General features: G+C 42.6%; 1 protein-coding gene across 5 annotated transcripts in view; it reads right to left on the bottom strand.

Annotated features, from left to right (window-relative positions):
- LIN9 (lin-9 DREAM MuvB core complex component) overlaps window positions 1-24048 on the bottom strand; it is a 66559-nt gene that overhangs the window by 25355 nt on the left and 17156 nt on the right. For all 5 annotated transcript variants that reach the window (XM_070401277.1, XM_070401273.1, XM_070401275.1 and 2 more), the window contains 6 exons: window positions 21233-21366; window positions 19740-19865; window positions 17025-17182; window positions 13831-13964; window positions 9174-9293; window positions 7818-7919 (listed from right to left, as the gene is read on the bottom strand). In XM_070401277.1, coding sequence (XP_070257378.1) covers window positions 7818-7919; window positions 9174-9293; window positions 13831-13964; window positions 17025-17182; window positions 19740-19865; window positions 21233-21366 — 774 coding nt within the window. The remainder of the gene's footprint in view (window positions 1-7817; window positions 7920-9173; window positions 9294-13830; window positions 13965-17024; window positions 17183-19739; window positions 19866-21232; window positions 21367-24048) is intronic.

The raw sequence follows: 24048 nt of genomic DNA, 5'->3' as shown, positions 1-24048 counted from the left end.
TAATATATTGATTGATATTAGCCAGTAGTTGTTTATGACTGTTACTGCCAATGATGGGTACAAAGAAGTACATTAAACAATTCCATCTGCTTTTATGTGCTTTAAATTTTTGCTATAAAAAATTATTTTAGAGAGCGAGAGGGATACAGAAATATCCATGTGAGAGAAACATAGACTGGATACCTCCCGTATACACCCCAACCAGGGATCGAACCCTGGGTATGTGTCCTGACCAGGAATCAAACCTATGACCCTTGGTGCACAGGACGATGATCCAGGCAACTGAGACACACTGGACAGAGCTTGGTATACAAAGTTCTTACACGCTGGGAGGGGCCCGATGAGGTATGTTACACACGTGTTCACGCAGGCCTTTACTGACTGCTCAGTAGATCCAGAGCTCCAGACTGGTCTGCCTTCGCCTCTAAGTTGCTGAGTTTTTATGGAAATGTGTGATATTTTAGGGAGTTAGAAGCATTAAAAATGGGATGAAGGCACAGTCTCTCCCCCCCTTTTTTGTTTGTTTGTTTTGTATTGCTTATTTGTTCTTGAGAGAAAATCACTTTGTTTCCTTTCAATGCTTTTCAAAACTGAGTTCTCTGTAAGAAAGTAGATCAGGGGAGACAACCAAGATGGTGGCATAGGTCAACACCTGAATTTGTTGCCGCGCACAAACACATTAAAACTACAACTAAAAGACAAAAAGGATATCATCCAGAACCAGGGCAAGCTGGCGGAGTGGAAATTCTACAACTAGAAGGAAAGAGAAAAGCGCACTGAGTCCGGTAGGAGGTGCAGAGGTGTGAAGTGTGGAGGTAGGGAGGCTCCCGCGAAAGGGGCTGGCAATCGGGAGGGAGATGCAAGCTCCTGACTGCTCTGAACTCCAGTTCCGGGTGAGAACTTGGGGACCCAGACTCATACGGGGAGAAACTGGACTGTCTGGCATCGGGCTGGAACGTGAGGGCGGCTTTCTCGCGGAAGTGCTTACAGCGGTCATTGTTCCTGCACGGGGCCGTGGGACACAGACCCCGGGACCTCTCCGAAGCAGAGCAGACTGGCAGCCATTGCTGTTTGCTCCGCCCTGGTGATTCCCTGAGACCCCGCCCCACCCAATTTACAACCCCACCCAAGGTGTGCACAGAGGCTTTTGCATACCAATGGCCTGGCCTTTCTCCGCCTAAAAACCTGGGCAGACTCCGTGAGCGCCAAAGCCCCACTGAAGCAAGCCCTGCCCCATAAGGGTGTCTCCAGCAGAGCAGTTCTCCCATTGTAGACATAACTGGTCCTCACAGCCAATTGACCTGGAGGTCAATTCCTCCCAGTGATACCAACAGCAAACAAGGCTCAACTACAACAAGACTGTGCACAAAGCTCACAAAGGGGTGCACCAAGAGTGTCCACCTCAGGTAATTGGGGAGGCTGAGCCACTGGGCCCTATAGGACACCTAGCACACAAAGCCACTCTACCAACACAGGGAAGCATAAAAAATTCGAAGACAAACAAACAGGTCACAAATAAAAGAAGTGGAGGAAAACGAACTACTGGATATAGAGTTCAAAACCACGGTTATAAGGTTATGCAAGAATCTTCTAGAAACCTCCAAGAAATATAGTGAGACCCTCAAGGATATAAAAAAGTGTATGCCAATTAGAAATTAAGCATACACTGACTGAAATAAAGAATAATATACAGCCGAAACCGGTTTGGCTCAGTGGATAGAGCGTCGGCCTGCGGACTGAAAGGTCCCAGGTTCGATTCCGGTCAAGGGCATGTACCTGGGTTGCGGGCACATCCCCAGTAGGAGATGTGCGGGAGGCAGCTGATCGATGTTTCTCTCTCATCGATGTTTCTAACTCTATCTCTCTCTCTCTCTCCCTTCCTCTCTGTAAAAAATTAATAAAATATATTAAAAAAAAAAAAGAATAATATACAGAGATACAACAGCAGACTAGAGGATCCCAAGAATCAAGTCAAAGATTTGATATATGAAGAAGCAAAAAACACCCAACCAGAAAAGCAAAAGAAAAAAAGAATACAAAAATATGAAGATAGTGCAAGGAGCCTCTGGGACAACTTCAAACGTACCAACATCCGAATTATAGGGGTGCCAGAAGAAGAGAGAGAGCAAGATATTGAAAACCTATTTGAAGAAATAATGACAGAAAACTTCCCTACCTGGTGAAAGAAATAGACTTACAGGTCCAGGAAGCGCAGAGAACCCCAAACAAAAGGAATCCAAAGAGGACCACACCATAACACATCATAATTAAAATGCCAAGAGTAAAAGACAAAGAGAGAATCTTAAAAGCAGCAAGAGAAAAAAAGTTAGTTACCTACAGGGGAGTACCCATACGACTGTCAGCTGATTTCTCAACAAAAACTATGCAGGCCAGAAGGGAGTAGCAAGAAATATTCAAAGTGATGAATAGCAAGAACCTACAACCAAGATTACTCTACCCAGCAAAGCTATCATTCAGAATTGAAGGTCAGATAAAGAGCTTCACAGATAAGGAAAAGCTAAAGGGGTTCATCACCACCAAACCAGCATTATATGAAATGCTCAAAGGTATCCTTTAAGAAGAGGAAGAAGAAGAAAAAGGTAAAGATACCTTTATGAACAACAAATACACATCTATCAACAAGTGAATCTAAAAATCAAGTAAATAAAAAATCTGACGAACAGAATAAACTGGTGAATAGAATCGAATCAGCTGCATAGAAAGGGAGTGGACTGACAATTCTTGGGGGGAAGGGGATGTGAGGGGTGCGGGAAAAGACTGGACAAAAATAGTACACCTCCCCGGTGTGGTAGGGACGACCCCGGTGAGGTTGAAACAGCCCCCGTGAGGTAGGGACGACCCCAGTCAGGTCGAAACGGCCCCGGCGTGGTAGGGACAACCCCGGTCAGGTTGAAACGGCCCCCGTGAGGTAGGGACGACCCCGGTGAGGTTGAAACAGCCCCCGTGAGGTAGGGACGACCCCAGTCAGGTCGAAACGGCCCCGGCGTGGTAGGGACAACCCCGGTCAGGTTGAAACGGCCCCCGTGAGGTAGGGACGACCCCAGTCAGGTCGAAAAGGCCCCGGTGTGGTAGGGACAACTCCGGTCAGGTTGAAACAGCCCCGGTGTGGTAGGGACAACCCCGGTGAGGTTGAAACGGCCCCCGTGAGGTAGGGACGACCCCAGTCAGGTCGAAACGGCCCCGGCGTGGTAGGGACAACCCCGGTCAGGTTGAAACGGCCCCCGTGAGGTAGGGACGACCCCGGTGAGGTTGAAACAGCCCCCGTGAGGTAGGGACGACCCCAGTCAGGTCGAAACGGCCCCGGCGTGGTAGGGACAACCCCGGTCAGGTTGAAACGGCCCCCGTGAGGTAGGGACGACCCCAGTCAGGTCGAAACGGCCCCGGTGTGGTAGGGACAACCCCGGTCAGGTTGAAACGGCCCCCGTGAGGTAGGGACGACCCCAGTCAGGTCGAAACGGCCCCGGTGTGGTAGGGACAACCCCGGTCAGGTTGAAACGGCCCCGGTGTGGTAGGGACAACCCCGGTGAGGTTGAAACGGCCCCCGTGAGGTAGGGACGACCCCAGTCAGGTCGAAACGGCCCCGGTGTGGTAGGGACAACCCCGGTCAGGTTGAAACGGCCCCGGTGTGGTAGGGACAACCCCGGTCAGGTTGAAACGGCCCCCGTGAGGTAGGGACAACCCCAGTCAGGTCGAAACGGCCCCGGCGTGGTAGGGACGACCCCGGTGAGGTTGAAACGGCCCCCGTGAGGTAGGGACGACCCCAGTGAGGTTGAAACAGCCCCCGTGAGGTAGGGACGACCCCAGTCAGGTCGAAACGGCCCCGGCGTGGTAGGGACAACCCCGGTCAGGTTGAAACGGCCCCGGTGTGGTAGGGACAACCCCGGTCAGGTTGAAACGGCCCCGGTGTGGTAGGGACAACCCCGGTCAGGTTGAAACGGCCCCCGTGAGGTAGGGACAACCCCAGTCAGGTCGAAACGGCCCCGGCGTGGTAGGGACAACCCCGGTCAGGTTGAAACGGCCCCGGTGTGGTAGGGACAACCCCAGTCAGGTTGAAACGGCCCCCGTGAGGTAGGGACGACCCCGGTGAGGTTGAAACAGCCCCCGTGAGGTAGGGACGACCCCAGTCAGGTCGAAACGGCCCCGGCGTGGTAGGGTCAACCCCGGTCAGGTTGAAACGGCCCCGGTGTGGTAGGGACAACCCCAGTCAGGTTGAAACGGCCCCCGTGAGGTAGGGACGACCCCGGTGAGGTTGAAACAGCCCCCGTGAGGTAGGGACGACCCCAGTCAGGTCGAAACGGCCCCAGCGTGGTAGGGACAACCCCGGTCAGGTTGAAACGGCCCCGGTGTGGTAGGGACAACCCCGGTCAGGTTGAAACGCCCCCGGTGTGGTAGGGACAACCCCGGTCAGGTTGAAACGGCCCCCGTGAGGTAGGGACAACCCCAGTCAGGTCGAAACGGCCCCGGTGTGGTAGGGACGACCCCGGTGAGGTTGAAACAGCCCCCGTGAGGTAGGGACGACCCCAGTCAGGTCGAAACGGCCCCGGCGTGGTAGGGACAACCCCGGTCAGGTTGAAACGGCCCCCGTGAGGTAGGGACGACCCCGGTGAGGTTGAAACAGCCCCCGTGAGGTAGGGACGACCCCAGTCAGGTCGAAACGGCCCCGGCGTGGTAGGGACAACCCCGGTCAGGTTGAAACGGCCCCCGTGAGGTAGGGACGACCCCAGTCAGGTCGAAACGGCCCCGGTGTGGTAGGGACAACTCCGGTCAGGTTGAAACAGCCCCGGTGTGGTAGGGACAACCCCGGTGAGGTTGAAACGGCCCCCGTGAGGTAGGGACGACCCCAGTCAGGTCGAAACGGCCCCGGCGTGGTAGGGACAACCCCGGTCAGGTTGAAACGGCCCCCGTGAGGTAGGGACGACCCCGGTGAGGTTGAAACAGCCCCCGTGAGGTAGGGACGACCCCAGTCAGGTCGAAACGGCCCCGGCGTGGTAGGGACAACCCCGGTCAGGTTGAAACGGCCCCCGTGAGGTAGGGACGACCCCAGTCAGGTCGAAACGGCCCCGGTGTGGTAGGGACAACCCCGGTCAGGTTGAAACGGCCCCGGTGTGGTAGGGACAACCCCGGTGAGGTTGAAACGGCCCCCGTGAGGTAGGGACGACCCCAGTCAGGTCGAAACGGCCCCGGCGTGGTAGGGACAACCCCGGTCAGGTTGAAACGGCCCCCGTGAGGTAGGGACGACCCCGGTGAGGTTGAAACAGCCCCCGTGAGGTAGGGACGACCCCAGTCAGGTCGAAACGGCCCCGGCGTGGTAGGGACAACCCCGGTCAGGTTGAAACGGCCCCCGTGAGGTAGGGACGACCCCAGTCAGGTCGAAACGGCCCCGGTGTGGTAGGGACAACCCCGGTCAGGTTGAAACAGCCCCGGTGTGGTAGCGACAACCCCAGTCAGGTTGAAACAGCCCTGGTTTGGTAGGGACGACCCCGGTGAGGTTGAAACGGCCCCCGTGAGGTAGGGACGACCCCGGTGAGGTTGAAACGGCCCTGGTGAGGCTCAGACGGCCCTGGTGAGGTTGAGACTACTCCAGTGAGGTTGGGACAAATAAAGGGGACCAGTATGGACTGATGAACAGGTGTAGATACAGAAGCAGAGCAACATTGAACAGAATGTTAAACTACAATGGGGAGCCTGGGGAGGGTTGGGGGGGGGATTAAGAGACCAACTGAAGGACTTATATGCATGCATATAAGATTAACCAATGGACACAAGACACGGGGCGGGGGGGGGGGGGGCGGGGGGTAGGGGCCGGGGGAATGTCATGGGGGGGAAAAAGGAGACATATGTAATACTCTTTGTAATACTTTAAGAAATAAAAAATTATAAAAAAAAAAAAAAAAAAAAAAAAAAAAAAAAATAGTACACCTATGGATGAGGACAGTGTGGGGGGGCAGGCGGTGGGGTGGGAACCAGGTGGAGGGGAGCTATGGGGGGGTAAAAGAGGAGCAACTGTAATAATCTGAACAATAAAGATTAAAAAAAAAAAAAAAAAAAAGAAAGATCAGGCCCAGCCAGAGTGGCTCAGTTGGTTGAGCATCTCAGTTAGTGAGTGTTACCCATGCACCAAAAGGTTGCCAGTTCGATTCCCCGTCAGGGCCTATTCCTGAGTTGAGGGTTTGAACCCCATTCAGGGCAAGTACGGAAAGCAACCGATCGATGTTCTGCTCTCATATAGATGTTTATTCTCTTTCTTTCTCTCCCTCCCTCCCCCCCTCCCCCCCCTCCCTTCCTCTCTCATTCTCTCTAAAACAAAACAAAAATCTTAAATAATAAATAAATAAAAGTGGATCAGTCTTTTTACAGTCCTCCAAATCCCAAACCCTAGGAATAAAATGTTCCCTCAAAAAGAACATTCATTGTAAACTATTAATTATGAAACCTGTAAAAAATCTTAATGTTGTTTATTTTGCCATAAGAAAAAATATTAGAAATAAAAGAAAACATTCATATACTTCAAAGTTTAATATTAACAAGAGTAAACCTGAGTTTCATAAAACCTTACATATTACAAGACAAATACATGTAAGGACTCTTATTTTTACCTCTCAGATAGCTTAAAATATTAATGAAAGTAGTGTTTTAACTAGGTTTTAGACATAGATTTTGAAGTTAAAAAACTAAGCACTGAAACCAAACATTTAAGCATTAATGAAAGTATCAATACTTTAGAAGCAGTGCAGTAGTACTGTTTCTGGCTCCCTCTGCTGGTTGATATCTCTCTCTCTCTCTCTCTAAATATGACATATTAGCTTTGTTTACACTTTCACTATTTAAAGAAAGCATGTCTTTTAAAGAAAAGGGAACAGTATCCTATTTGTGAAAAGCATAAGCTTTGGCTCTTTTCATAATTTAAACGTTTTATATAAAAATATCTTTTCTACCTTTGACGCCAAAGGCATAATAAAATTCTATATTGTTAGGAAATTTAATAACATATGATTGAGGAATACAAAATGCTATACACATGCACACAAATGACAAGACTTTTCCTTGAAATAACATCAGTAATTTAAGGATAACGAATTGCAAAAGGTAACACTGAATTTTAAGGTAACACTGCTTTATAACATAATATACATATATACAAACTTTCTTATTTATAAAGACTATCTTAAGCCAAAGTAGTTTTTCTTTTGAAAAAAAAAAGCAAAAAATAAACAAATTAAATATTATTAAACTATGACTCAAAGGAAATAATGCATTTAACCTAATTTTCAAAACAAATGACTCATTACATTCTTAAGAGATTACTTGGGAAAACTGTCCTATATAATAACTCTATACTTGTTTCAATTTAGGCTTAGATCTTAGTTGAATAGATATTTCTAGTATCAGAAAGAAAGTTCCTCTTAACCAAAAAGCTAGCCAACACATCATAACTGTTGAGTTGGCAAGATGAATTGAGATAACCAAATAAAAGCTTTATACTTATACAAGTTACTAACAGCTAACCACTCAAAGTTTCACAGAGGACAGGCAAGAATCGGAGAGTTCTTAACATAACAAAATAATAAGAACCAAACTCAATAAAAGCCCCACAAAAAGACCTCTAAGTCTTTTATGGCTGTTATAAATTTTTATTCTTAAGCTTTGATGGAAATAATGAAGTTCTTAAAACCAATACAATGGTAAAAAAAATTTAAATATTTGGTCCTAGAAAAACTTTCAACTTCAATAACACAAAAGACATTTGAGGTGTTTTGTTTTTTTAACAGAGTCAAGATATTAAGAAAAATTCTTACCACTTGAATAAGGAATTCTACTGGAAATCCACCCAATGTTTCAGTGTCAGAGCCTGAAATCTTACTTCTCCAAGGTGACTGTCCTAATAAAGGATCATTATCCTACGGAAATAAAAAGGAATCATTTAACCACTGCCTGTTCAAAAGGAGGTATCTTATCGATCTATATAAAAGGCTAATATGCTAAGTGTCCTTCCCACCTTCTGACCAGTCGCTAGGATGTGCACTGGCCACCAGGGGGCAGATGCTCAATGCAGGAGCTGCTGTGACATGCACAGAGAAATGGCACCGCAGACTCGGCTTCCCCCAAAGTGGGACAGTGGCCCTGCCACCACCCTGGAGCAAAAGTCCACCAAATCGCAGCCGACGCTGCCAAGACCCCATAGCGCAAAATGCAGCTCATAGCCCAGCCTAGCCCAGAAACGGTCGCTGTGGGTGCCAGGTAATGACGTCATGTAGCAACGCCCAACTTCCTCTCCCTAGTGACTAGCCTCCTTGGAGTTCGAGGAACACAGGTGGAGATATTTTACACTGTAACCACATGTCTGTGAAGCGTTTTCCCGTGCCTCATCTCATTTGATCCTCACAGAAGTCCTGGAGTAGGTAGATAGGAGACTCGGTGGAATCCTACTTTCTTTTCATTAGCCGGAAAACAGAGATTTAGAAAGCTTAGAAACTTGACCCGACTTGAAAATGACTAGGGTTTCTCACTGTGCAGAATATAGTCAAACACTGCTGCAGTTAAATATTTTGCCCTTAGTTCTCCCTGTGTGACCTACAATAATAATCTGCTTCGTGTTGATATTTACTGCTATGTTGCTGACAATTACCTGAAAGAGAAATTGGGGTGCTTCACTGGGTTGGAAAAAGTTTAGCTAAATCAGAAAGCAGGTCGAATTAAGCAACTTTATTCTACATATATATAAAAGGCTAAGTTGACTCGCACATGCATGATACATATAAAGCTCTCACTGGCGCCAATTGCATGCGTGTGTTTCCATCTGTCATTGTCCATTGTGAATTTGGTTGACACTTCTATTATAGAGAAATTATAGAGAAAGGGTGAATAACGACATTAAAATATTTCTTCTAATTAATTTCCTTTCAATGTGCACGAATTCATGCACCAGGCCACTAGTATTTAGATAAAGAGTCAATTCTCTTATATTTAATATTGTATTAAAAAGTCTACAAAAAAATTTCCAGTTGAAGCAACTGTTTACTATTTTATTTAAAATCTGACAACTCAAAATAATATGGGCCCCTCCTGAGGTTGCTGTAATAGATATTTCATAAAAACATAATTCACATTGATAATAACCATTTAAATTACTGATGACATTTTAAAAACGTTACCGTAGTGGGTGCTGGGAGAAGAGGAGGGTAATGCAACCGCGGTGGAGTCATAAAAAACCGAGAAGGCCGCTGTTTTTGTCCAAAGGCAGCAATGGGCATTGTCTCGTGAGGCTCATTACTCTACGGGAAACGAGAAAAGTCCTAGACTTGTAGAAGTTTGCCAATCATTTTAGTCTCATACACATGACATTTCTGCTTGATATACACTAGCTCATACGGTTTTCCAGAGACTATATTATCCTACAAAGCTCAAAGGGCTAGAACTTAAGTCAGAGTATGAAAATACTACTTGACTACCAAGAAAGTGAACCCACAAAACAAGAAGAATTAAGAAAAAGACCAAAAGACCAAAACAGAGGATCAATGATGCTGCCTGTGTGTTAAAGACCATCTAAATGCTACCTACTGTAATTAAAGTGAACTCTCTGGCCAGAGAAAAATAGTTAGGTGTTCTCAAAAAGGAAATTACATTGATGAAGCAGAAACCATTTTCCTATATTGGAAAGGAAGTTTGAAAGATTTCATCCTTCAATGAAAAAACTTATGTTTGGTGTACTTTGCTCTATAGCTAGTCCAAACTTTCTTTCTCTCTTATTTGTCCTCTCTAAAAATGACGCTGGATAAGGAAACCCTCACAGTAAATAGTCATAGTTTTTAAAAAGTACGTATCAGAAAAGGAAGATTCTTTTATTTTTACACTAAGGAGATAAATAAATTTTGATTCTTTTATTTTGTTTTTGTTGTTCATCCTCACCTGAGAGTATTTTATCCATTGATTCTTAAAGAAGTGTAAGGGAGGGGGGTAGAGTAAGAGAGAAAAACATTGATGTGAGAGACACACATCGATAGGTTACATCCTATACAGGCCTAGGGGCCAGGGATTGAGCCTGCAACCAGGTACATGCCCTTGACTGGAATCTAACCCGCAACCCTTCAGTCCACAGGCCGATACTCTAACCCAGTGGTTCTCAACCTTCCTAATGCCGCGACCCTTTAATACAGTTCCTCATGTTGTGGGGACCCCCAACCATAAAATTATTTTCGTTGCTACTTCATAACTGTAATTTTGCTACTGTTATGAATCGTAATGTAAATATCTGATATGCAGGATGTATTTTCATTGTTACAAATTGAACATAATTAAAGCATAGTGATTAATCACAAAAACAATATGTAATTATATATGTATTTTCCGATGGTCTTAGGCGACCCCCGTGAAAGGGTCGTTCGGCCCCAAAGGGGTCGCGACCCAGAGGTTGGTGACCCACAGATTGAGAACCGCTGCTCTAACCACAGAGCCAAACCAGCTAGGGCAGAAATTTTGATTTTTTTAAAAAAATATATTTTAGACAACAATTAAGGCTTGGCTAGAACAAGACTGCGCACAGAGACCACAAGGGGGTGCACCAAGAAAGCATAAAAGATGCGGAGACAAAAAAAATGACAGAAATGGAGGATATGGAGCTAAGAATCACAATTTTGAGGGCTTGCCATAAATTTGTGCAGAGCCTCACGAAAACTAATGAGACCCTCGATGCTACGATAAAGAAATTAGAAAGTAAGCATACACGGACTGAAATAAAGAATATTATACCCAATAGCAGACCAGAGGAGTACAATAATCAAACCAAAGATTCGACAAAAAACACCCAATTGGAAAAGCAAAATGAAAAAAGAATCCGAAAGTGTGAAGATAGTGTAAGGAGCCTCTGGGACAGCTTTAAGCGGTCTAATATCAGAATTATTGGAGTGCCAGAAGATGAGAGACAGCAAGATATTGAAAACCTATTTCAAGAAATAATGGCAGAAAACTTCCCCCACCTGGAGAAAGAAATGGACTTACAGGTCCAAGAAGCGCAGAGAACCCCAAACAAAAGGAATCCAAAGAGGACCACACCAAGACACATCATCATTAAAATGCCAAGAGCAAAAGACAAAGAGAAAATCTTAAAAGCAGCAAGAGAAAGAGGCTCAATTACCTACAAGGGAATACCCATACGACTGTCAGCTGATTTCTCAACAGAAACTTTGCAGGCCAGAAGGGAATGGCAAGAAATATTCAAAGTGCTGAATACCAAGAACCTACAACCAAGATTACTTTATCCAGCAAAGCTATCATTCAGAATTGAAGGTCAGATAAAGAGCTTCACAGATAAGGAAAAGCTAAAGGAGTTCATCACCGCCAAACCAGTATTATATGAAATGCTGAAAGGTATCCTTTAAGAAGAGGAAGAAGAAGAAAAAGGTAAAGATACAAATTATGAACAACAAACATGCATCTATCAACAAATGAATCTAAGAATCAAGTGAATAAATAACCTGATGTACAGAATGAACTGGTGATTATAATAGAATCAGGGACATAGAAAGGGAATAGACTGACTATTCTTGGGGGGAAAAGGGGTGTGGGAGATGCGGGAAGTGACTGGACAAAAATCATGCACCTATGGATGAACACAGTGGGTGGGGAGTGAGGGTGGAGGGTGGGGTGGGAGCTGGAAGGAGGGGAGTTATGGGGGGAAAAAAGAGGAACAAATGTAATAATCTGAACAATAAAGATTTAATTAAAAAATTAAAAAAAATATATATATATATTTTATTGATCTTTTACAGAGAGGAAGGGAGAGGGATAGAGAGTTAGAAACATCAATGAGGCCCTAACCGGTTTGGCTCAGTGGATAGAGCATCGGCATGCGGACTCAAGGGTCCCAGGTTCGATTCCGGTCAAGAGCATGTACCTTGGTTGCGGGCACATGAGTGTGCAGGAGGCAGCTGATTGATGTTTCTCTCTCATCGATGTTTCTAACTCTCTATCCCTCTCCCTTCCTCTCTGTAAAAAATCAATAAAATATATTAAAAAAAAGAAACATCGATGAGAGAGAAACATCAATCAGCTGCCTCCTGCACACCTCCTACTGGGGATGTGCCCGCAACCGAGGTACATGCCCTTGACTGGAATCGAACCTGGGACCCTTGAGTCTACAGGCCAACGCTCTATCCATTGTAGGCTCATAAACCTTAAAAGTCAAATTAAAGACATTTTTAAAAAGCGAGGCTAAAGGCTAACAATTTAATTTCCAAGATGCTTAGAGGCAAACAATCTCTATATATATTAAAAGGCTAAAGCGACTGTCCGACCGGCGGCTAGGTATGATGCACACTGACCATCAGGGAGCAGACGCTCAACGCAGGAGCTGACAAGCTGCGGTTACTTAGCAGCGGCGGTTCTTGAGTGACACACCCCGGAACCAGAGAGGAGGAAGCCCAATTCCAGGGTGCGTTACCTGAGAACTGCCCTGTTGCAATCCGGGACCCCTTGGGGGATGTCAGAGAGCCCATTTCGGCCCAATCCCCATGGCCAGGCCAAGGAACCCCTCCTGCCGGAGGGACCCCGCTCACTCCACAGACGCCCTTTGAGCCACAGCACTGCCCTAGGTGCGGCCGGCCTGGGGGGGACCTTGGGAGGTTGGCTCCAGGGCGTGTCCGGCCCATCTGGCCCAGTACCGTCCTGCCAGCCACCTTCTAATTAATTTCCTTTCAATGTGCACAAATTTGTGCACTGGGGCACTAGTTTTATTATAAAAAGTTCATTACTGTCCTGGCCGATGTGGCTCAGTTGGTTGAGCATCGTCCCACATACCAAAAGGTCATGGGTTCGATTCCTGATCAGGGCACATATCTAGGTTGCAGGTTTGATACCTGGTTTGGGTGCACAGGGGAGGCAGCTGACTAATGTTTCCCCCAGACCCCTCCTAAAAATCAATAAAAGCACATCCTTGGGTGAGGATTAAAAAAAGAAAGTTCATTATTGAGCCCTGGCCAGGTAGAGCTCGCTTGATTAGAGTGTTGTCCCAATACACCAAGGTTGCAGGTTCAATCTCTAGTCAGGGCACATATAAGAAACCACCGATGAATGCATAAATAAATAGAACAACAAACTGTTTCTCTCTCAAATCAATCAATAAAAATTTTTTAAAATTCATTATTCACTTTTTAAAAGCTGTGTTAGATTGCAGAGATTAGTTCTTAAAATTATTTTAACTTATTAGAAAGGTGTATAATTTTCATGACATCGCTAGATCAAGTATGATCATGAAATAACAGCCCAGTAGTTTAGTGGACTGTATCAGGAACTCAAAAGACCTGAATTCCTCTCTCAGCCCATCAGGAAACCAGCTCTAGAGCCTGGACTAAATTACCTACAGTATTTGTAATGACTAATGTCTCAGTGTCATCATGCAAGAAGTGGGAGTGACTAACACCTGCCCTACAGAATGCTGGGGATAAACAGGAGAACAAACTTTAAAGTGAAAGATGTTACCTCAGACTTTAAAAATCATTTTGCAAGAGGACTATACTTTAACAAAACAGCTGAAACGAAAGTGTTTACAGAGCTTATTCGAGTCAGAAGTGACGAGTTCTGTTTCACTAAAGTGCTATGTGGTTAAGGTATAATAGAGAAATGGCAGATTCTCAACAATGTGGAATGCTTAAATATAGTTCTGTCCCAGGGGTCCCAGAGGCAGGGCTTGGAACCCTAAGGATCTTTTCCTCAGTGACCTGAAATCTTGGTGATATCATACAGCACAATCTCTAAGAAAATTCTACATAACATATTTAATATGCATAACATACAAATATATTATGAAATACTCACAAGAACTTCGTAGTCAGGGATAGTATGGGTTCCCAGCCCTGTCCTATCGAAAGTTACTCTGTAAGTAGCATTACAAGTATCCACAGCATCTATTTGCCCAGTGAACAGACCATCATGAACACCACGTAATCGTGCTGAGAAAAGAACCAAAAAAGGCATTATGTTTGTAAGATACAAAGAACTGTCAAATCCAAAACTGCTCCAAGCATGTAATTTGAAACATAGAAAGAACAGTATTGCTGTCTGTTATAGTTTCCAAAAAATTTACGCATTTTATTTTCAGTTTAGAGAAACAAAAAAATTTTTGATAGAAAACTATAAATGAGCCCTAAACGGTTTGGCTCAGTGGATAGAGCGTAGGCCTGCAGACTGAAGGGTGCCAGGTTTGATTCTGGTCAAGGACATGTACCTTGGTTGCAGGCACATCCCCAGTGGGGGGTGTGCAGGAGGCAGCTGATTGATGTTTCTCTCTCATTGATGTTTCTAACTCTCTATCCCTCTCCCTTCCTCTCTGTAAAAAAATCAATAAAATATATTTTTTTTAAAAAGAAAACTATAAATGATGATCCCAATTTTGATATATGAATGAAATCTCTTGTCTACCAACCTAAAAACAAAATATTTTAAAATCACGGCTTTGAACTCTGAACTGAAAAAAAGAAAAGGAAAAGTCAACAAAAGAACTTTGGTTATTGCACTAATGAGTAAACGACAGGTAGAGTTCAACTTGAAAAAAAAGAAAAAGAAAAAAAGACAGGGATGCTGTGAAGAATGAATACTCTAGGTCTAAGACTGCTATCCTTCCTTGGAAAGGTCTGACTGCAAGATCAGCATCCGCGAACTTGAATTTCAAGAGTGTTCCCATACTGGTCGAGGTGGTTTCCTGTGCCTAGAATGTTTGTAAACACGGTGTGATGTATGCTGAGTACTCGCTTTCCTTTGGGAGTCTGGGATTGCAGTATGTGCTATAAGAGAGTGCCTACATGACCAGCCCCGAGTAAAAACCTGGGTACTGCATCTGACGAGTTACTTTGGTAGCCAATACCTCACGTGCAGTTACACCTGCTGTTGGAGGGACTAAGCAAGTCATGTGTGACACCAGGAAGGGATTCTGGGAAGCTGGCGCTCGTTTCCTCTGGACTTTTGCCCGGTGCACCTTCTCCTTTGCTAACTTTGCTTTTATCCTTCTCTGTAATGAGCCAAGGCCCTGAGTGCTGAGCACTCTGACTCCTTCTAGTGAATCACCAACTTGGGAGCAGTCTTGGGGACCCCTCACACAGGTGAATTTTTGTGTCACTATTATCTAAATCCAATCTGAAATAACATCAGGAAATTCCAAGCAAACAACCATTTTTCACTCATATTCTTTTGAGTGAAAAATATAAGAATGGCCTTTAAGGCAAAGTGAGCCTGGCCCGCGTGGCTCAGTAGTTGAGCGTCGACCTATGAACCAGGAGGTCACAGTTCAATTCCCGATTGGGGCACATGCCCAGGTTGTGGGCTCGATCCCCAGTGTGGGGCGTGGAGGAGGCAGTCGATCAATGATTCTCTCTCATCATTGATGTTTCTCTCTCTCTCTCCCTCTCCCTTCCTCTCTGAAATCAATAAAAATAAATATTTTTTAAAAAACTAGGCAAAGTGACACATTGTGTATGGACAAAAAAGTATAATACACAGCATCATTTTAGCAGAACATAAATATTCGATATAAGACTGTTTAAAAGAATCAATTGATTAAAAAAACACACACAATTGTAGGAGCCTAAACTAGTCGTAGTCTTTGACAGATCAATGAAGGGAAAAGGCACAGGTATGCAGAAGATATAAATAATAAATAAAGTTGGATAAGCAGCATAAATACAGAGAAGGACTCCCAGTATGACAGCATGAAGAGGCTGGTGACTCTTCTCCACAAAACAAGTATAAACCTGTACACACAACCATTTCTTCAGTGAAGTGGAAATGGGTCAAATGCAAAAACAACTAAGAAAGGTTCAGTGTTGAAAACTGCCACAGCTTCAGGTAAAGTCAGGAAGTCAGTGGCCTTCTGCATGAGGCTATGCACATCCCCCGCCCCCACCGCTGGTTGGTGAAAATGGCTTTACTAGTGCGATGGCTGCTCATGGAAACCAGCCGTGCTGTTGCCATAGGGAGCAGACTCGATGTGGACCAAGAGGTAACACCTGTGACTCTCCAGTGAAAAGGGATGAACTCCATCAGGAAAGAAGAAGAAAAACCCACAGCTGTGTAAGCCCACGGGATAGTCCTGGCTGACATGAGTGGCAGAATAGCCTGACATTTAACAGGGATCCCGGACACTGGAGAGCCATAAAAGGGCTGAGGTAAGCTCTCCGTAGTCCTGGGCTAACTGGAAAACTACGGGGACGGGTGAGGAGTACCTAAGAGTCTGGTAGAAAGTAAAAGCTGCCGTAATTGGTTTGGCTCAGCGGATAGAGCGACGGCCTGCGGACTGAAGGGTCCCAGGTTCGATTCCGGTCAAGAGCATGTACCTTGGTTGCAGGCACATCCCCAGTAGACGGTGTGCAGGAGGCAGCTGATCGATGTTTCTCTCTCATCGATGTTTCTAACTCTCTCTCTCTCTCCCTTCCTCTCTGTAAAAAATTAATAAAATATATTTTTTTTAAAAAAAGTAAAAGCTAAGGCTCCCTTCCCTCCAGAAACAGCCCCTGATTAGTCCAAACATTTCTCAGTTACTAACCCACCCACTCACTTACTACCTTGCTATTTCTTGTACTACATAAGTTGTGATTTTAGTTTACCAAATTCTTGAAGGTTAATTTAAACTTGGTTTTGGTGGTACTTTCCCTCCCTGTTATAAGTGAAGAATATACAGAATCACATCTACAAATGAACAAAATTTATACCCTTACAAATTTTCGGCAAACTACCTAGTGAATAATTTAGTTTTATTAAATCATTAGAAATGGACTATATCTAGACCCAAGGATCCTAAGAACAATGGTGTTTATGAACTACACAGAAAAGTCTGCTTTATAAAAGGGAAAAAAAATAATTTTAAATTTTGAAATTTAAACAATTCACAGATGAAGAAACAATCATCTCTATAGCATACTGCTGTAGAACTATATTTAAGCTTTCTAAATTTAAAAGTCATTTCTCTAATGGAGTTTATTTTGGAGAAAAATTAAAAGTCAAAGCTTGTCTTTACTAACCTGTAACTTTGGTTCCAATGACCAGGGGCAGAGGAATCTCATCTGGGAGATCTTTGAATTGTGAAAGATCTGCAACTTTCCTTTGTTGCAAGAGCCGGATTTTCTGCCGTTTCTGTTTTAATGCTGATCTTTCTTCCTCAAAAAATGCAGAAGAACATCTAGAATAAATTATAAAAATAATATAAAATAACTACCCTATACAAAAACTTTAAATCAGGCCATCCAGCTCGTTCTTGAGTACTGTATTTAAAATGGGTTCATAGAAGGAATAATTTCAAACATCTTATTAAAAACAGACCTTGCAAGACTCAAAGACACATAAGCAAGTCTACAAAGCAGAAGGATTTGTTCACATCCTTTGACAAAACTGTGGCTGGATCCCAGGTCTTCTCTTAAAGAAAAAGTTCCATTTTAATATTCTATTAAGAAGAGCATGACATTTTCCCTGTCACCCAGTGAGCCAACTAACACAGGAATTAAATATTAGACGTGCCTGTGTAAACGCTTAATCATTCTTCCTGCTTTGAAGTATGAATACTAAATTTACTCTTATCTTTAGGGCTTGTCTTACTTATATTTTCAAATTCTATGAAGAAACAAAGGTATTTAAACATAGATTTCATGCCACAAAATATATATCATCACAGTCGAGATTAATAAAGTATGAAGACATTGGTTACCATTAAGTTTCCTCGTGCCACTTTATTATCCTTATTTTGCACTCCTCCTACCTCTATACTCCCATTTCCCAAGCAATCACTGAGTTGCTTTCCATCATTATCATTTCTATCTTCTAAAATTTTATATAAATGGAATCATCTAGTATGTACTCTTTTGTCAGACTTCTTTCATTTAGCATAGTTATTCTAAGATTAATCCATGCTGTCATGTATCAGTGGTTCATTCCTTTTTACTGGAAAACTGTATTCTATTCTATGGACGCATCACAATTTGTTTATCTATTCTCCTATTGGTGCATGTTTGGGTTGTTTCCTGTTTGGGGCTTTTACAACAAAGCTGATACGAACATTTGTGTATAGGTTTTTGTATAAACATATACTTTCATTTCTCTTATGTGAATACGTAGGAGTGAAATGGTTGGGTCATATGGCCAGTGTATGTTTAAACTTTTAAGAAACCAAGTATCACCAAAGAAAAACTATAGATGACAAATAAACATATGAAAAGATGATCCACATCATATTGAAGCATCCATCTTATACAAAACCTGCTGTTTGAAATTTTAACCCTGCTATTTTGGCTTCTGTAAATACTTGTTGCTTAAATAAGGAAAATAACACTCACTCCCATTCTAGAGAGGGCGTAAACTATGCCCCAGACAGAGCTGGCACCAGGCCAGGCCTTGAGATATGGTCTCATGGCCCCTTCCCAGCACACAGGCCTCCTTTCTCAGAAGGCCTGGAAGTCTCATTCCAAATTTGGGAGACAAAGAACTGGAAAAAGTATAAATAGGGAAAGTTTCCTCCATGTTGGGGGCTCAGAATTTGAAAGACATTTTTCTCTGGGCCCGCGCATAATAATAATAAAATGTAACTCCCTTTCTCTAAACGTTGCTTAGTTTTTCTCCGTTCTTCTGTAACAATATGTCATTAGGGAAATGCAAATGAAACGAGATGCCACTATTCTATTAGAATGCCAAAGTCCACGCACTGACACAAGTGCTATCCAGGCCATGGAGCAACAAGACTCTCATTCACTGCTGGCGGGAAAGCAAAATGGTGCAGCCACTTTGGAAAACAATTCATTGGTTTCTTATAAAACTAAACATACTCTTACCATATGATCCAGCAACCACAGCCCCGGCATTTACACAAATGAACTGAAAACTTAGGTCCACACTAAAATCTGCACATGGGTGGTTATAGCAGCTTTATTCCTAATCATCAAAGATTGGAAGCGACAAGGTGTCCTTCATAGTGAATGGTGTACATATAATGAAATATTATTCACGGCCAAAAGGAAGGTGCTATCAAGCCATGAGTTACCAAGTGAAAGAAGCCCGTCTGGAAAGGCTACATACTCTACGTTTCCAATGCATGACAATTCTGAAAATGCAAAACTAGGGAGATGACAGGAAGGTCAGTGGCTGCCAGGAGTTGGGTGGAGAGGAGGGACGCACAGGTGCAGCTGAGGATTTTTAGGGCAGGGACTCTACTCTGTCTGATGATAATGGCGGGTATATGTCCTCATATAGTCCTCAAAACCCACCGAAAGTACACCACCAAGAATGCACCCTAATGTTAACGATGGACTTTGGATGGTTATAATGCAGTGATGGCGAACCTTTTGAGCTCGGCGTGTCAGCATTTTGAAAAACCCCAACTTAACTCTGGTGCTGTGTCACATATAGAAATTTGTTGATATTTGCGACCATAGTAAAACAAAGACTTATATTTTTGATATTTATTTTATATATTTAAATGCCATTTAACAAAGAAAAATCAACCAAAAAAATGAGTTCGCGTGTGTCATAGGTTCGCCATCACTGTTATAATGTGTTAATGTAGGTTCACCAATTGTCATACATGTTCCTGTGTTGGAGGATGTTGATCACTGTGAAGGCTATGCCTGTGTGGAGGCAAGGGGGTATATGGGAAATCTCTACACCTTCCTCTCAATTCAGCTGTGAACCTAAACCAACGTAGTAATGACACTCCCAACATATTGATTTTACTTGAAACAAAACATTCTTACCTCCGTGGTTTTCCCATTAGCCGCCTGATTTTTCCCCATTCTACTCTTGTTAACTTTCTTGTTTTCAAATTAGGAAAAGATTCCTTTAGACATACACAGAAATCATTATCACCTTCAAAGAGCGGTCTACAAAATAGAAATGGTATTTTAATGGTTAATAGACAATGTGTTACTTAAAGAGACAAAAACTTAAATATGCATTTCAATTTTCAACAAACTAATCACAAAATGCAAACTTTCAGTTTTACACAAAATATATACACATCAGATACGCAAAGGGCTAAAACTGCATTAAATTCTTGGCTTTTGTGGAACAAATCATGTGTAACAGTTAGCCTGTGCTCGAGAGGCCCAGGAGACACTGATGTTCAATGTCCTCGGGAGTATACCCTCGGGGCTATCCTGGCTCTGGCATTGCACCCGCGAGGATAAGCAATGTTAGCTGCAAAGTGTTTGTCCCAAAAGGAACACCTTCATCAAGGAGTCCTCTTTGAGAATAAATCCATTTTAGAAGACTGGAGCACTCCAGAAAGTTAGAATGGAATTCAAGAACTCAGACCACACTCCGACACCCTCAGAGCCTGCTTATACACCTATGGAAAACCTGTGGACAACAATAATTCTATTCATGGGTTTGGGCAATCAAGAACTAGCAATGATACACAAAGGTCTTGGGCTCTGGCCAGGGTGGCTCAGTTGGTTGGGTGTTGTCCTGTGCACCAAAAGGTTGCTGGTTCGATTCCCAGTCTAGGCACATGCCTGTATGTGGCATGCAGGAGGCAGCCAACTGATGGTTCTCCTCACATCAATGTTTCTTTTTCTCTCACCCTCTTCCTTCCTCTCTCTCTAAAAATCAATAAAAATATATATTTTTTAGAAAGGTCTTGGGCTTAAATATGAACATTCACAAGATTTACCAGATGAGAGTAGGCAACTGGCGTGGAAGGGAAGTAAAGATAAGTAGCCAGCAAAGCACTGCCCATCACCAGCAGGGAATAGAATGTGATGGCTGAGAAACCAACATTCTTCCTCAGTAAACACTGTTATTGCATAGATTCTTAATGTTTTATTTAAACATTTATGTGTAACTAAAGTTCATAAGTGCTACCAAATAAGAAAGATATCCATCTAGAAATCTTATTGAATCCACTATTTGTCTACTATTATACTAACACTTAAAATCTGAACATTTATAAAACAAGTCCCATTCGTTGCAAATACTGGTTCTTTGTGTCACAGTCGTTATAAATTATAATATAAAAATTATACTTTCATTTTATTTCACACTAAAATGTATAATAACTTCTTCCTCAAAAAAGGGGAAGAAAACTATGAGAAATGGCAACAGATCAAACCAGAATAAAGAATAGAAAAAGGAATTTAGGAAAAGATAGGATCAAAATGGACCTACAGAAAAGGTTATAGCTTATAACGTTTGAAAAACTTAAATTTTTGCTTCAAGTAATATTCATCATATAATTCATGATACATACTTATCTATATTTGAGTAGAACCACTCATATATGCACCATTTATGTGCTTTGGGAAGCTTGAGTAGGTTGCGTAATCGAAAACCAATCTTTTGTGAGGCTTTCTTATCTGGTGTTGACATTGTTGCTGTAAATTTCTATACAATAAAGAAACAGAGATTAATTACATTTCCATTAAGTAAAAATGAGCTTCTATAACATTGAATACATTTGTAAAAAGGTAGATTATAGTTAAATACTCAAAAAGACTCAGCAATATCCAACATGAAACTTTTGTTATTATTTAATAAGCATTCTAATTAATTATGACAAAGTTAATTACAGCCTCTGGTTTCATAACATTCCTACAAAGAAGGTGAACTATGTGTCCCCAACATGTTTGCACTGCAGTACAATTTCAATTAAGGCAAGCAGGAAAAAGATGCTTGTGAGAAATATTCCTAGAGTTCCTGGGGCAGAAAAGACCAGTAAGAGAGAACTTGGCTACTCCTGAGGAGTCAGAGAGAAAACATACAAGCAAGCATGAGGCCCAGATGGTTTCCAGAGAATTCTTATATTAAACCAGGGCTCCAATGCTATTAAATTGTTTCAAATCACTGAAGAAGAAAACATAGTTCCAAACTATTTTCATAAAGATCACGTAACATAGATAATAAAATCTGCCCCAAGTATAATAAAAGTAAACCTCAGAAAATACCACTTATTTCTATGGAATTTAAAAATGCTTGGAAAGATATCCTGTATTCATGGGCTGCAAAAGTTAATACAGAGTGGGGCAAAAGTAGGCTTACAGTTGTTCGTATGGAAAATAATACAATAATTAATAAATAATAATACAAGAATAAACTGTTTCACATATGAAGAAAAATTGTTTCATGTACATACAACTGTAAACCTACTTTTGTCCCGCCCTGTATTATTAATATCTCCATATTACCCAAAACAATCTAGAGATTCAATACAATACCTGTTAAAATTCCAATGGCATTTTCACAGAAGTAGAACAAGCAATCCTAAAATTTGTATGGAACCACAAAGACCCCAAATCTCCAAAGCAATCTTGAGAAAGAACAACAAAACTGGAGGCATCATGCCCCCTGATTTTAAACTATATTACAAAGCTACAGTAATCAAAACAGTATGATACTGGCACAAAAACAGACACACAGGTCAATAGAATGAAGTAGAGAGCCCTGATATAAACTCATACATATGATAAATTAATTCAAAGAAGCTGAGAGTATTTAACAGGGAAAGGACAGTCTCTTCCATAAGTGCTGTTGGGAAAACTGGAAAAACACATGCCAAAGAGTGAAACTGAATTACTATCTCACACACATAAAACTAACTCAAATGCATTAAAAACTGAATGTAAAACTTGAAATTCTGCCGAAACCGGTTTGGCTCAGTGGATAGAGCGTCAGCCTTCAGACTGAAGGGTCTCAGGTTCGATTCCGGCCAAGGGCATGTACCTGGGTTGCAGGCACATCCCCAGTAGGAGATGTGCAAGAGGCAGCTGATCGATGTTTCTCTCTCATCGATGTTTCTAACTCTCTATCTCTCCCCCTTCCTCTCTGTAAAAAATCAATAAAATATATTTTTTTAAAAAAACAAAAAAACTTGAAATTCTTCCTAGAAGAAAACAGGCAGGAAGCTCCTTGACCCTGGTCTAAGTGACGACTTTTTGGGTTTGACATCAAAAGCAAAGGCACTGAGCCCAGCCGGTGTGGCTCGGTTGGTTGCGTGTCGTCCCATGAACCAGGTCATCATTCAATTCCCAGTCAGGGCACATGCCCAGGTTGCAGGCTTGCTCCCCAGTAGGGGGTGTGCAGGAGGCAACCAAAAAACGATTCTCTCTCATCACTGATGTATCTACCTCTCTTTCCCTCTCCCTTACTCTCTGAAATCAATAAAAGCATATTTTTTAAAAAAACAGCAAATAAACTTCTAAAACTCAACAGCAAAAAAACTAGCAATCAATTAAAAAATGGGCACAGGATCTAAATAGACATTTTTCCAAAGACACACAGAGCACTGACAGATACACGAAAAGATGCTCCATATCACTAACCATAGGGGAAATACAAATCAAAAGCACAATGAGCCTAGCTGGTTTGGCTCAGTGGACAGAGAGTTGGCCTTTGGACTGAAGGGTCCCGGGTTCGATTCCGGTCAAGGGCACGTGCCCAGGTTGCAGGCTCTATCCCCAGTAGGAGGTGTGCAGGAGGCAGCCGGTCAATGATTCTCTCTCATCATTAGTGTTTCTCTCTCTCTCTCCCTTCCTCTTTGAAATCAGTAAAAATATATATGTAAAATAAAACACAATGAAATCTCACGTTATACCTTTTAGAACGGCTATTGTTAAAAAGTTAAGAAATAACAAGTGTTGGTGAGGATATGGAGAAAAGGGAACCATTGTGCACCATTGGTGGGAACGTAAATTGGTGCAACCACTCTGGAAAACAGTATGGAGGTTCCTCAAATAATAATAGAACTACCGTATGATCTAGCAATTCCATTGCTGGCCATTTATCAGAAGAAAATGAAACACTACTTGAAAAGACATATACCCCCTTTTTATTAACCAATGTCACCCCAATAAATTTAATAATAAAAAGAAAAGATATACCCCCATGTTCACTGTAGTATTATTTACAATAGCCAAGACACAGAAGCAACCTAAGTGTCTATCAATGGATAAAAGAATAAAGAAAATGTTACACACACACACACACACACACACACACACACTAGAATATTATTCAGCCATAAAAAAAGAACGAAATCTTTCTATTTGTGGCAACATGGATGGACCTTGA

This window comes from Myotis yumanensis, unplaced genomic scaffold (genome assembly GCF_028538775.1).
Source record: "Myotis yumanensis isolate MYYU_CA2020_CCGP unplaced genomic scaffold, mMyoYum1.0.hap1 SCAF_22, whole genome shotgun sequence".
NCBI classification, from domain to species: Eukaryota; Metazoa; Chordata; class Mammalia; order Chiroptera; family Vespertilionidae; genus Myotis; species Myotis yumanensis.
This window is presented reverse-complemented; position numbering and strand designations above follow the sequence as displayed.